Source organism: Erpetoichthys calabaricus, chromosome 1, assembly GCF_900747795.2.
Source record: "Erpetoichthys calabaricus chromosome 1, fErpCal1.3, whole genome shotgun sequence".
NCBI classification, from domain to species: domain Eukaryota; kingdom Metazoa; phylum Chordata; class Cladistia; order Polypteriformes; family Polypteridae; genus Erpetoichthys; species Erpetoichthys calabaricus.
In genome coordinates this window covers 158,202,026-158,219,908 of record NC_041394.2, presented here as the reverse complement: position 1 = coordinate 158,219,908, position 17,883 = coordinate 158,202,026, and the positions used below count along the sequence as shown (strand labels likewise).

Sequence of the window (17,883 nt, the reverse complement as noted above, 5' to 3'; positions counted from 1 at the left end):
CCAGCACTTTACATTTGGTGAGTGCATAAAGTTAACATGTGAGAGCAGGTGCATTCTAAATAGAATAGGCCTATGTTAGGGCACCTGCTCTTCGTAAGTATAGACAACTTAACATAACTTAAGTGTTATTAATTTTCTTTTCTGAATAACAGTAAGAACCATAAGTTTAAATGCTGTATGTCTGTGTGTTTTAGGAGAGGAACTTAATAACACACATACAACAATAATGAAAAAACTTTTAAAAACAATGCAGTGATAAATGGTTGCTAGGAACACATAGATCAAATACTGCATGATTATTTTATAAGAGTACAAATAAGTTACCTTGTATATTCATGCAGCTGCAGAGTGTGATTTATTCAACTTTACTTTTATAATAATTGTTCAATATATTATTAATTTGATTTGATTTGTTGTTGATGGTTCTTTAATGTACATAATATAAAACTATAATCGTTGTCTTGCAATTTACTCCTCAAATATCCACCCCCATATCTGAGTAGAAGTCTAGGGGAGACCACTACCAATTTTTTCTCTTCAACTTAATAGGTCTACAACTTAAGATAATTAATTAGTCAAATATCCAGGATGTTACATGAGGGTTCAATGAAATGGATATTAAAGAAAAGGCATGAAGCTACTATACATTGATGTATTCTAGCAGCCAATAAATTCACTGAACCTCTTCCACGTCTAAACATTTCAATGGCTTCCAGGACTTCTATATACTTCTCTTGATTCTCCAGGCAGGGCTGGCTCTGGGAATGCTAATATTCCATTTCCTCAACACACTTACTATAAGTATGCCTCAAGAAATGTTGTGCTTAAAAGGTGCTCCTTATTCATCATAGTAGCTTGTCCTTCCATTAGGCCTTACCCAGCATTCTATTCCATACCTCTGCACACTTTCCAGCTTGATTTCTTCCAAGATATAATTTGTAGTTAATCTGTCCCAAACCTCTATGCAACACTTAAGGTTTATTTCTTTTCATAGAAATCTCTATCAGAATTTTACACCAAAACATCTTAGAAGTCCTAAAAGGCAGTATATAACTTAAAATCTGCCAGCAGGTCCAATAAACATAACATTCTACAATTCCTAACATACCACACAACCTTAATGTTTGTAAACCTGCTGCAGCTTTTGTAACTCAATGTTTCAATAGGAACCTTTCTTACAAATCATATGTTCTACCAAAAAAGGTCTCAATCACTGCAGGTTTATATTACCTGTAGTAACTTTCATATATTCATTTTCTCTTATAATGTTATGGACAAGCCCAGATCATCCAGTTAAAAACAAACATATGTCAACAACTGACTGGATTCCAGTCCATCGCAGGGCCCAGTGATGTTCACATTTTTCCAGTTTAATAATTCTATCTAACAAAAATCTTTGTGATAGGAAATTTGAGTACCAAAAAACATTGCCAACACAGGGACAACATGCCATCTCCACAGAAATAGTGACTGAACTAGCAATCAAATTTATATCCCTGAAGCTATGAAGCAGAAGAGGTAGCTCCCATACCATCATGCTATAATCTACCTACAGTATCAGTTTTTCTATCCATTTGCCTTAGTCATGGTCTTGGTGACAATGAGGTGGTCAAATTACATTTGGCTTTCCCTCCATAGGTATAAATTCTTATTTTTCCACAGACTATCCACAGTGTTTCCCAGATGAGCTTAAACATTCCCTCTCATTTGCCCTGTTGCTGTTCTGGGCTCTATTCAAAAGTGGTCTCCCACATGGCCAGATTATTCATCCTAGTCTTCTTCATCCAGAGGATCACCAGTTTGATTCAAAGTTTATCACTTTTTTCCCAAAGCATAATCCCAACAAATCTTTTAAGAGGTGTTATTTCTGCCTCAAGTGTCTACTTCACATTATGGAACACAATTTATGATAACAATTTTCTCTCCATTCATTTTTTTTTATTTTCTGAAGTAACTTTCTCCAGGACAAGGTTACACTAAGTACAGTATAATACTGTTCAGCATGCTTTGATCATTCTGTTTATTGGCTACTTGACTCACCTCCACTGTCTCTATTGGCAGCCCGCTGCAGATTATCCAAATGCTGTGAGAGATCGGGGAGCCTGACACTTAGTAGGTCTCGGAAAACAGCCATATCGACTGACAGAGCCCTCAGGTTGTTGGCAAAGTAGCTGTCAGGAAGCACTTTGTCAATCAAATATATCATAACCTGATTTAAAAAAAAAAAAAAAAAAAAAAAAAAAGTATTTTTACCAGATTGCATTCTGAATCACAAATCATTTTTTTGGTTAAACATCAATGCATACAGTGCAAAGGAACAATTTTAACAGTTTCAACAAGAAAGGGGCAGTTTGCACAGAATAACATGTAATTTCCTATTTACCTCAACTTTCTAAAATGCTATTGTGTCAATATTTGAACGTTCCCAAGATGCTACTCTGAACTACCCTACTTATTATTTTCTTTTGGTTACCTACACTTTTCAAATACATTCTTGTTTATCATGGCACCAGAGAGTCATGACAGGATAAATGCAAGTAGGAATTTACCTGCACAGAACAATACTATTACTATTACTACTGTCTGTATAAAATACATCATTAGCTATCTTCTGTCAGTTCTTGCTAGAACCCACTTCACCTGTGATTTTAAAAAGGTGAATCAGATATATTAGAAGTACTACTGTATATATATACCTAAGTGCTTTTCTGTATACAATATTTGTATTTGTTTTTTTTTTTTCTCAACCATGGCCTAATATTTTTACTTCACTTGAGCTGCTTATTGTTAAACATGCTATATACATATACTGTACTTTATGATTGGTTCAGCTGGTTTGAAACAGACTGCAGCAGAACTCCATATTAAGCAGTATTAAATGTAATTCATTCAAAGCTAAAAAAAAAAACTGTTGAAATTTCAACCCTCCATTAGCATAAAAGTCTAAAATTAGTACTGCCTAAATATACTGTGGATCTGAATAAATGCCTACCAAGAAAAAAAAACAAACTTATAATTCCTTTTATTCACTCAAAACCACTGCATTCTGAAAAACAACACCTCCATCACCATCAGCTAACGGAAAACATCAGTCTTCATTCTGTTTAACCAGTGTTTGGCTCCACTGGTTAATTTGCAATGTTTTTTTATTACTTTATTTATTTTCTGTGTTTTTTTTTTTTTTAAACTTGCACTTAATGCCCATCGTTAGTTGGTATTGTAAGTTTAATGATGATATAAACTCAAGGCTATGCACTGATAAAAAAAAAAAAAAAAAAAAAGGAAATTAGTTCCTTTCAGGTTTATTGCCACATGTGATATAACCCCAGTCTGCCAAAGTGATCGACAATGTTGTGACATTTTACCCCGTTTCTAACTTCGCTTGTTTCACCAAGGCGACCCCCTTACCCCCGCTCTTCTAGCCATGCTCGATTCACGAAGAGGGGGAACCCACCCCACCAGGCTCCATACTTCAAATGTTGCCTGTAGGTTATCAATGAACCTAAAAAGGCAAAACCTGGTACCAAAGCCACAAATGTTGAGAAACACAGCTATAACATAAAAACTAATCTACAGAGATAATAAAATTGTTATCTCAACGTATTTAAGGATAGAAAAAAAAAACCCAGCAGTTGCTACATTTGATGGCGTGCCATGTTTGTCATTGCTCTTACTTAAAATGTCTGGAGTGCTGATTAAATTGTCAAGAGCAATGCAGTGGGCACTGGGAATTGTTACACTAGGCTCCAGATAAGATGTGGGGGGGGGGGGGGGGGGGGTATTTATGAAATACTTTTCTTACTGGATCAGTTGAGTGAAATTTAATATGCTTATAGCTACAGGGACTGACAAGCACTAGTTGAGCTTTGTCGAACTTGCTCCTTTCACTTTGATTCTGCAGACAGCCTTCGTTAGCATAAACCTGAATGCCCCATTTCTCCAGGACATTGCTTTCAGTACTGGGGTGAAACAAGACATGAGCTGCGTTAGAATGCCCTACTTTTCTTTTACCCCTAAATACCCATATATTGAAAAGTCCTTTCTTAGTGGATACCCACTGAATTACATGTACCATCCTGCCAAATTTTCTCATAATCATTATTATAAACAGGATGAGGCAATGCTTCCCAAGACATTTCCTCTTATTTTCCTGCAGTCATAGTGGGAGTGTGAAGATGCTCATTGCTTTGAAAAAGACAGAAACTTAACTGCTGATGTAAAGCTTCTTTTTCTTGGGTTTCAAGAAGCTTTGAATAATGAACTATAACAATGGTTCCTTATTTCATCAAAGAATTTTGACTACTGGACTGTTCTCAGTGCGTAAAAAATTTTTCTGAATGTCTAAATTCGTCATATTGACTAGAAATATAACAGTGTGCCATAAAAATAAAAAAGGAACCAATGACTATTTTGTTTTATTGATCCTGTGATCAACCTTTAAATTATCCAGAATTTTAAGCACAAATAATTTAAATCCTGGCACCTCTAACATACAAAGTAATTATTTAAATATGTATTGTCTTGGATCGATACAGCTATTTCTGTGTGAACAGTAATCAATAATGTCTCCTGGTTTCTAAAGTCTTGGACTGTACCACCCAGTTTCTACATGAATCCTTTTCATTAAGTCTGTTATTTGACCTTGTCCAACTCACCTAATTTATTAGTGCTATCACTGCAAAATATGAGAAAAATGTTAATATACAGTGGTGTGAAAAACTATTTGCCCCCTTCCTGATTTCTTATTCTTTTGCATGTTTGTCACACAAAATGTTTCTGATCATCAAACACATTTAACCATTAGTCAAATATAACACAAGTAAACACAAAATGCAGTTTGTAAATGGTGGTTTTTATTATTTAGGGAGAAAAAAAAATCCAAACCTACATGGCCCTGTGTGAAAAAGTAATTGCCCCCTGAACCTAATAACTGGTTGGGCCACCCTTAGCAGCAATAACTGCAATCAAGCGTTTGCGATAACTTGCAATGAGTCTTTTACAGCGCTCTGGAGGAATTTTGGCCCACTCATCTTTGCAAAATTGTTGTAATTCAGCTTTATTTGAGGGTATTCTAGCATGAACCGCCTTTTTAAGGTCATGCCATAGCATCTCAATTGGATTCAGGTCAGGACTTTGACTAGGCCACTCCAAAGTCTTCATTTTGTTTTTCTTCAGCCATTCAGAGGTGGATTTGCTGGTGTGTTTTGGGTCATTGTCCTGTTGCAGCACCCAAGATCGCTTCAGCTTGAGTTGACGAACAGATGGCCGGACATTCTCCTTCAGGATTTTTTGGTAGACAGTAGAATTCATGGTTCCATCTATCACAGCAAGCCTTCCAGGTCCTGAAGCAGCAAAACAACCCCAGACCATCACACTACCACCACCATATTTTACTGTTGGTATGATGTTCTTTTTCTGAAATGCTGTGTTCCTTTTATGCCAGATGTAACGGGACATTTGCCTTCCAAAAAGTTCAACTTTTGACTCATCAGTCCACAAGGTATTTTCCCAAAAGTCTTGGCAATCATTGAGATGTTTCTTAGCAAAATTGAGACGAGCCCTAATGTTCTTTTTGCTTAACAGTGGTTTGCGTCTTGGAAATCTGCCATGCAGGCCGTTTTTGCCCAGTCTCTTTCTTATGGTGGAGTCGTGAACACTGACCTTAATTGAGGCAAGTGAGGCCTGCAGTTCTTTAGACGTTGTCCTGGGGTCTTTTGTGACCTCTCGGATGAGTCGTCTCTGCGCTCTTGGGGTAATTTTGGTCGGCCGGCCACTCCTGGGAAGGTTCATCACTGTTCCATGTTTTTGCCATTTGTGGATAATGGCTCTCACTGTGGTTCGCTGGAGTCCCAAAGCTTTAGAAATGGCTTTATAACCTTTACCAGACTGATAGATCTCAATTACTTCTGTTCTCATTTGTTCCTGAATTTCTTTGGATCTTGGCATGATGTCTAGCTTTTGAGGTGCTTTTGGTCTACTTCTCTGTGTCAGGCAGCTCCTATTTAAGTGATTTCTTGATTGAAACAGGTGTGGCAGTAATCAGGCCTGGGGGTGGCTACGGAAATTGAACTCAGGTGTGATACACCACAGTTAGGTTATTTTTTAACAAGGGGGCAATTACTTTTTCACACAGGGCCATGTAGGTTTGGATTTTTTTTCTCCCTAAATAATAAACACCATCATTTAAAAACTGCATTTTGTGTTTACTTGTGTTATATTTGACTAATGGTTAAATGTGTTTGATGATCAGAAACATTTTGTGTGACAAACATGCAAAAGAATAAGAAATCAGGAAGGGGGCAAATAGTTTTTCACACCACTGTACACTTGTGATTTGAAAGTCACATTGAAAAACAGTGATGGCTAAACAGGTTAATATTCTTTAATTTTAAAGAACCTTTTTTCTCGATGCTAAACAAACATGCTGTAATTGTTTGTGGTTTGATTAAGGAAATTGAGCCCAGATGAAACGCTGCAGTGAGTTAAAACTTCAGTCAAATGTTTTATGAAATTCTCCTGATCCACCACCCTGAATTTTGTTTTTGTTATGGCCATAGAAAAGGAAACAATTATATCAGAGGTTGGTTTTGATTTCTACATAATACAAGGCGCTTAATTTATATCTTACTCTAAGCTATCAGTACTATGAGCAGGATGGGACAATATGGGGGGGAAGTGTGTCAAAAAAATTTGTACAGAAATAGACTTAGTGTACAGGAATAAGACTAACATAGTCAATGACAGGAAATTTGAATTTCTAGTCTGGACTGGCAACAAGTAAAATCAAAATTGCCTGGGAAAGTTACAATAATTCTAGATGGCCTCATGAAGACATTTTGAGATTTTTTTTTTCAACTTGTAAACAAAGTGATGTATAAATCACTAACAGATGAAGATAACATGATAAGATAACAAGTACTACAACATGAATACTGTGTTGAAACAATAAAATAGTACTGGAATGACTTTTAACCAAAATTAATTGACAAGTGTTTTTCTTCTTCTAATTCATTTAAGTAAATAAAAGCTTATAAACAACATGCCTCGATCAAATGCCTTGATCAAACAAATTTTGGAAGTTGAAAGCTCCAGAGCCCCTCATTCTGGACAAAGCAGTGAAAGAGAAGAATAACATTAACTTTTAAAAATATGAAGGAAGTTGAAAGTCTCTGTATTACTAGATAATTAAACAGAAAATCTTTTTTTTTTAAATCATTGTTGGTATAATAAGCAGAAAAAATACAAACCTTTAGTGCATCACCTTCATTTCCTTCCATAACCTCAAGAATAAGAGCAGCCAGGACATTAAATCCTTGGCAGTAGCCAACAGTTTTATTCCAGCGGGCATATGCTAGAAGCACCCGTTTCAGCACAACTCTGTCCTGTTCAGCTTCTTGTCCACAATAAGAACTATATCCAGTACGGTGGAGATCCTAGCAAAGAGGATAAAACTTAGCTGGGATATTTGGACAAACATAGACATATATATATTATATAGTGATTTGCTGGGGCATGGAGGCATAGTTAATAATTATGATGGGGAAGCAGTCTCTAGGACCATGTTTAAGGCCAATTTATTAGTACCACTGCATCTGTAATCTGTTTAGTCAGATTATTTTCCCTTTAGATGTTTCAACACTCCCTCTGCCATCTCACCTCACAAAAAGCACTACTGGTCAACTAAGTACAGTATCAGCAAAAACTGAGATCTCCTTTCAAGAAAAAACATACATAGTGTAGTGGTGTCACTACACTGAAAAGATGGGGGGTGACAGAAACAGAATTCTGCTGTTGTCTCCAGGAAGTGTTCTGCTCACAGGGTTCAGAGATAGTCTCTGCACAGCTGACTCAAGGAACTCTCCATTTAGCTCACACTACAAGGCAATCACTTCAGAGTCAGATGTTGCAGGTTTTTAGCTGGCCACTGACAGTTCACCATAGTGCAAATGTTACAACTGAGATGCTTTATTGTGCGAGTCAACAGCAATTCACATACAAACAGCCCACATTTTTCAAACCAAAATGTACACAAGGCATTAAAGTGGTAAATTTAGTGAAATAACTAAACTTCTCTTTCAATATGTTTCTGTATAAAGTAAGGCATACCTTTACTATCTGTATACCCATTGAGTCATCATCAGGATTGCTCCTCTCATTGAAGGTAAACCTCATAGTCTTGTCCCAGTCTATAGAAATGCTATGAAGATACTGATCTGCTAATGTCAGCCAAACCTAAAAAAGAAAAATTCCGAAAAGATAAGATATTTGTTATAGCCTGAGCCTCTCTGTATCGCAAATAGTCTATCTGGTACAACATCATTTGTACAAGAGACAAGAAAAAATGCAATGAAACAGGGCATCTACCAAAGCTATGACTAATTAAGTTATTACATCACCAACATATAAAAAGTATCATTTAGACATGACACATTTAGCAGAATGGTGGCATGGTGATGCAATAGATCATGCTGTTGCCCGACATATTTAGGAGTCTGGACTTCATTACTTGCAGAATCAGTCTGTGAGGAGTCTGTGCATTACCCAGTGTTCATATTTGTTTTCTTTAGTACTCAGACTTGAAGTATCTCAAATACGCGTGTCTCAGGTCAGTTTACTTCTCTAGTGCGAGTGTGTGTGTTATGCGATATGAAGAGACAAGTATCATTTAGCCATCAGCTCTTGAGTTTATATACAATATGAAGAATGTACATAATGTACATATACTTTTTTAAATTTGCCATTGAGTAATAATTTACAAATGTGAACACAATTTCACGTTTAGTATGTATTTTTATTATTTTACCATCTTTATTAAATAACTAGCTTTGTCAAATATGATCTATTAACTTGTTCTTGTCTATAAAGAATTATGATAATCTTTTATAGTACAGTACTGCAAAATTATATGATTATTCAATGCTTTGAATCTTATGATCTGTGATTTAATTACAAAAAGAAATTTCTTAAAATGCATAGCATCATTCCAATATACTAGCAACTTTGAAATTCTAACAATATCTGTAATTGTATGAATGGAAAGTGTCTCCATAAAAACAAGTTTAAGTTGAATTTAAACAGAAATTTCAACAAACTGGCTTAAAAACTAAAATATACAATGTAGTAACTTTTTACAAAACAAAAAAAAAATTACGTGAGCTAGCTGTATACTTCTGTGCTCTGTGTTAAATAAATACTGCTTATAATGTGAAACCAGGTAAGAGTGAATAGCATAATAGCACGAGAATGTGAGAAAAACTTTCAGAAAATTAAGATTAACACTATATGATATATCTACATAAGTGTATAAACTCATTCTAATTTGAATACTAAGTAAGATTTGCACAACTGAGTATACCGTGTTAAAATTGAGGGTAACTGTTAATGTGGCAGAAGAACCTTCCAGAGAATGTCAAAGAATGGATGTCGACATTGTGGGACCAATGGGCACTGCTAGAGATTAACCGTATTGAAACCACACAAAGGAAGCGCAATGGCGCCTCAAAACAGACTGATAAATTACTGTATGTATTTTTTCCACATTATTGTACAGTATATTGTATTTTATGCTGGACAGTTTTTCTGTACTACATGTTAGAATACTAATGTGAACAATGTGTTTTATACTGCTATTGTTACTTTTCATTAATACTGCATTTTTAAACTGCTACTAAGGGATAAATTGAGAATGTCATTGTATGTGTAATATGACAAAAAACTATAAAAATAAAAATAAAATATTTTATTTCCTTTAAAATTAAATGTTTTTAGCTAAGAATGAATACACTTTTATGAAACATCTGAACCTACTGTAATTAATATTAAGGTTGTAATTAATGTACATTAGTGACTACTCTTAACCACTTACATTAATATTATTTGACTTAAATAAAACACCTAAAATGTTTAGTACTTTTACATTAATTTCAGCCATTTATTTGGCTAAACTACTAAAATACATAGTGAAATAAATATTATAGTTCAAAGGAAACACAAAATAATAGGACAATAAAACAATGAAGATAAAAATAATAAGCAGGATGCTTACCCTTCGCCTCCATTCCTTCGGTATCCCTGTGGGCAATCTTGCAACAGCTTTAAGAGCATCGTACCACTAAAATTTGAAAAAACAATAAATAAATTGAGGGTTCCATGGTGTTGTTTAAAAAAGTTGCATTTGCTACAGTTTTTAAGCTAAATCAGTTTTAACATTAATGAGTGAAGTTAAACAGAAATCTAAAAATATTCAATTGATTTTACTGTAGGTCCACTTAATCCATTACAATGACATGGGTACTTCTGCCTACTGCTGCAACAACTGGCCTAAAGCATGAATCAGTTTTGAACTCTGAGCAGGAAGCCATCACAGGGTGGACTCATCCCATGAACTTCTTAATGATGATTTTGTCTGTGCCCCATGAGATTCTTAAAGCTTTTTGAGATCTTGTTATACCCACTTGTGCTTTTCCACAACTTTATTTTGAAGTTTTTTGAAAGCATATTTGCACCCATACTTTGTATACCTTTAAGATGTGGAAAGAAACTGGATTAGCTGTAAAAAATAAAAAAAAGAGGCATGAGGGCACAAGGACAATGTATGCACTCCTCAAAGACAGCAGTCCAAAATGTCAGACTTATCTCATCGCTGTAAGGCGGCAATGCTAGCCATATTAATTCATCCTATTTTTGTTTAAATTCTATTCAGGGAAACTGTTCGAAAGTCTTAATTCTCCTTAATTCAAAATAAACTGGACCTGATAATGTAAAACTAAGAGGAAACCATTATTACATGTCTATCTTAATGTCTTAGAATTAAAGACACAGGTTGCTTTTAAGATAATGTGCACAGATTGGTGATTTTAAGATAGGTGGAACATAGAAAACAGCAGCTGAAGGCTGCATTCGCTCACTGTTTCCACAGCAAGTGCGAAGAGTCCACGTAAAGTGAAAGCAAATTATGCAAACCCATTTTTATCCAGGACAAATTTCAACCAGAACTGAAGAACAAGAAGCTGGCTCAATTATGGTGGATTCTAAGGTTAATGTGATCAAGGTTGTGGTGGGTTTCACAGTTTTGGACACATGGCTTGTTAGCATTCTGGGAAAGACAGTCTGACACAAATGTTAGGTGCAGCTGAAAATAAACAATGCAGACTTTAGGTCTTTCCATACCTTCTAAAGCTGATGAGTAACCTGTTATTCAGTTAAATGTCGACTCAAAGGCTGCTCTATTTTTAGCAGACACAGATGCTACCTTTGCTCTGCTGACTTCTCTGACACTCTGCTAATTAACTTGGACTGCCACAGTTGTGGATATTTCTGGCATAAAATGAACATTAAATGAAAAAGCAAGTGAAACTTTATTGAAGTAATGTACTTATGCATAAAAAGTACAGTTAACCAATAGCGGACGTCATCATCCCACCTTTAAAATATCAGATAAATCAATACAACTTTAAAACCTGCAATAAAAAAAATTAGTGAAAGGTAAGTGAAACTTTAAGTAAGTAGCTAATGCACCGTACAGACACAGGTAAGATTACGATTATTGGAGGATTATCTTACTCAGGAGTAACAACTATCGAATGCCCATGTCTTGTAGTGGGTGTGTTGTGTAGTAGGAGCGCCATGTAGTGCTGCATCCTGGTTCGTCTTAGAATTTCCGCTGTGTAAATCATGTCACACAAACATATAACCAGTTTAACAAAGACACAGCAAAGACACAAACACAAAACAAAGTGATGAGACTCGGGACCCATGTCATATAATAAAAAAGTTGCTAATGAACTGGATAAAAACACCAGACCCACAATGAAAACACCTCTCAGCACCATGAAGATCATGACAAAGGCACGGAGTCTATTTCAAATGTTCAAAGAAAAAGGTGCACCTGATTATGATGTGCACTGTACTGCTAGCCCAGGGCTGTTCAAGCACTTTAAGAAGTGTTTTGAATTGTGCAACCTGAAGGTGAGTGGTGAGGCAGTAAGTGCAAATGTGAAGGCAGGTGAAGAATTTGTAAAAAAAAAAAAAAAAAAAAAAAAAAATTGGACAACTTACTACTGAGGATGATAGATAGATCTTTATTGTCATTGTCACTTTTACAAAGGAACAACGAAATTGAAGGATATTTGTATGAATTTTGTGGGTCTGTTTAATAATGGAAATCACTTTACAACCACCTGCTCGGAACCATATGTGGTTGTTAAGTGGTGCCTTCCTATAAATGTAAGAAAACTAGAAAGCTATAAAAGGAAGTAGCCCAGTCAAAGCAGAGTGAAGTAGATGGGTGCAGTGACCTGTCAATTTTGAAATTACAGTGGTCTGGGAATATTTGGAATTTTGAAATCTATGCCAAATTAGCAAAAGAAGCAGATTATTGGGATGCATATTAGTGATGGTCTACCTGTATTTGGTAAATTTTCCTTTGGATGGCCACACAAAGGAGTATAGGTCATAGAAGGAGTCATTCACATTACAAATATCTCCAGTGGCACATCAAGACACTATTTCACTGCTCCTACCAAGGTAGGTAATAGAAAAAAAAAAACGTAGTTAGCTTCCCAAAATGTCCTAAACATATTTTATCAAAGATGGCCCAGTAAACATGGTTAGAGTGGAGATTACAAAGGTAATGCTTATAGATGGCCACCGTGTATGGTCAGGTATTTTCTAGTTCAAGATTCAGTGCTTCATTGTCAGATTGCCTCTACCAAACAGCATAGGAAATCAAACCATGACAACTACTTTTTGAGAAATTTGTTTGGAGTGCAGTCTTATTTGTTTCATCTATCCATCCATCCATCCATTAATCCAACCCGCTATATACTACTGAGAAGAAAATGCCTCATTATATAATACTTATTTTTTTATTTATATTCAGATCTTTGCAAGCACTGTCTCTATAATGAAAAGAAAAAAAGGCACTTTTTTACTTACCACTTTGCTTTCCGAGTGCTCACGGGGAACAGCCGCATGTTGGTGGTCTTGAAATGGACAGTAAGGCATGTATTTCACCTTGATGGACCCTTGTAATGAAGCGTGCCTACCCAATGTGCTTAATTCTGTTGTTTTTTAGATGTTGCCAACTTGTTTAAGAATAGCAGTGCTCTAGAGAGGCTGACTGGCACATGAAGTGCGCTGTACCATGGTGAATAGGGTGAATGTTGGATGCAGGTTGCTGCAGGGAATCTGGTACAGGTGATGCTTGACCTGGGGTAAATGCCCATCTATTCACTAGCCTAGGCAGTTCAGGTCAGATCACTGTTGCCAAGTCCATAATTTTCCTGCTTAATTGGGCAATTTTTGATCTCTGTCTGCAAGAAAAGTGGGCTTTCATGTTATGCATTTTTGGGCTACTTTTGTAAAATCAATGGGTTATTTTGGACTATTTTTCAACCCCCTCCTCCATATTATTACCATGTTTTGCATTAATTTGGCACTCCTTCTCCTTCTATTCAATGGCATGTACCTAACCCATTAATCTTAATGCCGTTTCCCCAGCTTTCCAGTGTGTCACTTTGTCTACATCAAGTATTCAGCTATTTTTTTTGTGCAAATATGCAATTTTTAAGCTGTCCTTAAGCTATTAATTTTTTGAGGACATAGCAACCCTGGTTCAGACCAAGAGGAGGCCAGGTACATTCCTTTAAATATATGCAGGACTAAAGCAGCCGAAGGGTGATTCACATGTGAGTGAACAGTTATGCCTATTATGCCAGGGCAAGCCAGTTTTCCCTCCGAGTCTTTTTTTAATACATAAAGCAGGCAAAGGAGGATTTTTTTTTTCTTTCTTTAAACTTAAGGTAACTTTTTTTTTTTTATATATTTCTCTTTTTTTATGGGTGAGTGCAATGTGATGCTTATAATTGTTTTGTGCTTTTAATTAACATTCTTTTCTCTTCATCTTGTTTGCTTACTTAAGTATTTGTTTGCATTTTTGATATTGCTTTAAATGAACAGTATTTTTTTTGCAATAAATATAACTATTTACGTGTTGTACCTTCTGTGTCTGCCTCCCTTACTGTTACATTGACTCTCTGTCCCAATAATTCATGTATTGGAGTTCTTGCTAAAGCCTAAAATGAGAACATCTTCATGGTTGAATTTGGTGATCAATAATCCTGGAGGAGAGTAACTCATTACTGAAGACAACCGGACATCAATCCATTTTACCACTGAAAACATAAGCCTACCTACAATTCAGACATTATTGGTAGTGGTGAGCAGTCATTAGCTATAACAGCATCACAGTGAATCCATAAGCCAAACCTGAAAAATTATCTTTGTTTATGAAAGACTCAATACATTAAAATCCTCAAGCTATGAGTATAATGGATATGCAAACCTAACAATTTGCATATTTGCTCATCCTTATTTCCTATAAATGTTTTCATGTAAATTAGACCAGTGCTTCTGGATGCAATATAATATCAATCTTTGGGGCACTAAAGAGCTATTCCTGAAGACAGAACAAACAAAAAGGGGCTAGGAGATATGAAAAGTGATGTTATACTAACAAAATAAAAACATTGGAGTGTTTATATCCAGGGATGGATATAAAATAACAAGTAAATAAAGGAAAACAATCAACCTGTTTCTGGTCTGAACCTAGCTGTACAGATTGTCCTCACGCCCGCTGTGCAGGGTGCATATAGCCCTTACCCAATTCCAAAACCACACAAATAAGCTCCCTTCAAACCTCCCCATTCCTTCTGCAATTTCTGGCTTTTCTGCACAGACGAACCCTTGCCTGTTCTTCATGCCCGAATCCAGACTCATCTGACTGAGAAGTTGGCCAATTCAAGGAGTACTTCTGGCACAACCTAAGCTTACCAAGGAGTACTTCTGGGTCAGATTATTTCCCACAGAGACTGCTGCAGAAACTTCAGCTCCCAGGAACCTTTGCAAATATTTTATACAATGCAGCAGGCCCATGCTATTGGTACTACCAACCAGAAGGCTTCCTTCATTTGTAAAGTATTTCCCCAGCTGAGAACTTCTCTTGTTATCCTGGCCAGGTAAATATATCCTTCTCTGAATGTGTACTGGCCTGTTCTAACCATCATCCATATTCTCCCCTTCACCACATAAATACAGTAGGTTAATAAACTGCTTGACTGCACACAGATCATATGCAATACCACACATACCATCTGACAAACTATATACAGTTTTGAGATTTTGCATAAATATTTTATACTCTATAATATATGAATAATTTAGGTAATGAACTTGCCTCTAAAAGCAGCTGCACAAACACTGGAATCTATTATTACTGTACTTGATGAAGTCTCAGCACCAGTAAATGTTTTAATCCAGATTAGTAATTCCTAAAATACTTTCCCAATAAAATTCAACACAAAGGAAACATTTTTAAGATGTAGTAGTAGGCCAAGTTGCTAAGCACCAAAGGATCCACTGAAGTTAACATAACAAGAGAATTTACAGTAATACATTTCACATTTTCAGTGTAAACAAAACAGTTTACAATGTGTACAAAATTATCTGATAACTAAAGAAACACATCTTTGAAAAATCTTGACAGGACAGGTTAAAAGCATCAGTAAATCACTATATTAGTGAACTTTGAAATTGCACCTTTGAGTCTGCATGTGTTTCTTATAAAGCAAATTCTGTACTTAACAAATAAGGATTTCAAATTTCAGGCCATTTCCAATTTCACTGGAGCCAAAAAATCAATGGCAGATAAAGTTGTCACCTATAAAGCCTCATAGCAAAGAAGTTTCAGAAATTCACAAGATATTTTAACACTTTGTCTTATGTAATGAGAGTCCTATCTGGCACCTTCATTCTTGTTATTCTACCACTTAGATCCAGTCCTATCCATGAAGCAAGAAAAGCAAGCCAAGATCAAGTAACCATTCATCATCTTGCTTGACTCTGTTGATTCTCCAGAAGATTAATTACACTTTAATCTTATCATACTTATATCAGTATATGTCTCTTAACAATACAGTATGTTCTCTCAATAAAGATCAACCATAGCAATATCAACAAAAGTAATAAAGAGTTATAGTGAAATATCTGGTAACTCCAGCATCCACATTGTGCTATTAATTATTGGTTCAGTAAAAATATGTTTAAAAATCAAAATCATGCAAAACGTGCCAGACCTAAATCACAATCAAAATGCAGCTTAAAACCACCTACTCATATAACTCGCTCATAATCTGATATGTGACAAGAATGGAGCATTCTGAAGCCCCTCTGACCCAGAAAACAACTGTGCCAGAGCAGGTAACAAGAACAAATGTTGATTTATTAAAAGATCAAATACAGGTGGGTTAATGGAAGGAGATTTGCACATAAAAAACACACAAAACTAGTCGGTGGTTTTAAAATGCCTTGGCAAACACAACTCTTCTCTCTTCACTGCCCTCTCTGTCAGGTGAGCATTTGCCACTACTTCTTTCCCAGCGCTAGGCTTACGCAGCTGAGAAAAAGAAGCCCCTTGAAAATCCTAACTGAGAGTACCTCCAACATCATAAAAGCATAACATACGATCAATTCGGAGATAGTTAGATCCTCACAGAAACTGTGAAGCTACCTCCTGAGAACCACAAAGCCCCAGCAGGTTCAAAGCCATCCAAAGGAGCGGTCTGTTAAAAAAGTAACTGCCAGGAAACAGTGCTGGAGACCTGGCAGGAGCAACCAAAGAGGTGTGATGCCTCCTAATGAGCAAGGGGAATAAATTGTCCCAATGTTATGTTCATAGCAGTCCTTCCATCCTTCCATTACCTCACATTCCTGTCTGGGCTAATTACCAACAACTAATCTGGAGGGGTTGCTAGGCTTGGTGTAACACATTTTACAAATGGTATGGATTAGAAGAATTCATAAACAATGACATTGTATCTGAATGTATGCGAGCTGCTGAAATAGAATAATATAAAGCAAAAAAGCATCACAGTACCAGATTTCTGTACCTATACCTGTACCTATAGACTGAATCTGTTTCTTTACCTTATGTATACTAGGCCTTCAGCTGAAAACACTGTCTTACTGTTTGCCAATGTGTATACCATGCCTATTGACCTCCACAGTCATGCCCTTCTTGGTATCCTGAGCAGCTTGGCACCACTCCTATATTCAGTCCTGCAACTGTGCTTGGTATACTTTCAGACAGGCAAAATTATTCACACAATACAATCTTAATCCTGCAGATTTCTCTAAATTTTCTTTTAAAAATTCAAACATTGTCCAGATCCTCCAACTCTTAGATGTTTATTTTATCTAAATTTTCAATGGAATCATTTCCACATTTCTCTCTCTCTCTCTCTGCTCACACAATTCACTTATGTTAACACTTAATTTGGTAAACTGTATTAATCCCCAAGGGGAAATTGATATGTTTAAATCTAAAAGTTGTGCTGAATATGGATGTGCTTAGACATGAGAAGTGTGCTTATTTGCATAAAATATATTTATGGAATTTGGCAAAAAAAAAACAATTATCCACAAGTGTATCCGTGAAATAAATTTAGGATTGTTTGTATTAAATATCATCTTACACAATGACATCTACAGTATGTGTTATTCATGCAAATATTGTATATAAATCTAAACCTACAAAGTGATGTGGAAACTCATCTGCTAATAATATTTTTATATATTTGTTTCAGTATGAGAATCATGTATGATTAGTCATTTTTGCATTATGCTTAACAGTGAAGATGTATGTAGGCAGAATGAACTGCAAACTAAACTAATAAGAATCATTCTGTGGCCAAAGGCTTCAGCAAAATGTATGCATACTTTTTTAATATTGTTTCTCAGAATATTTCTTCAGCTCAACACAACAAAAAATACACTTATGTAAATAATTAATAAAGCTAATTACTTGGAAGCAGATATAACGAGAAA

General features: G+C 35.8%; 1 protein-coding gene across 1 annotated transcript in view; it reads right to left on the bottom strand.

Moving 5' to 3' along the window:
* The window catches only part of tbc1d30 (TBC1 domain family, member 30), a 125,848-nt gene that overhangs the window by 53,024 nt on the left and 54,941 nt on the right, over window positions 1–17,883 (bottom strand). Inside the window, 4 exon segments of the mRNA XM_051920768.1 lie at window positions 2,041–2,209; window positions 7,248–7,433; window positions 8,107–8,232; window positions 10,046–10,111. Of these exon segments, the coding sequence (XP_051776728.1) occupies window positions 2,041–2,209; window positions 7,248–7,433; window positions 8,107–8,232; window positions 10,046–10,111 (547 nt within the window).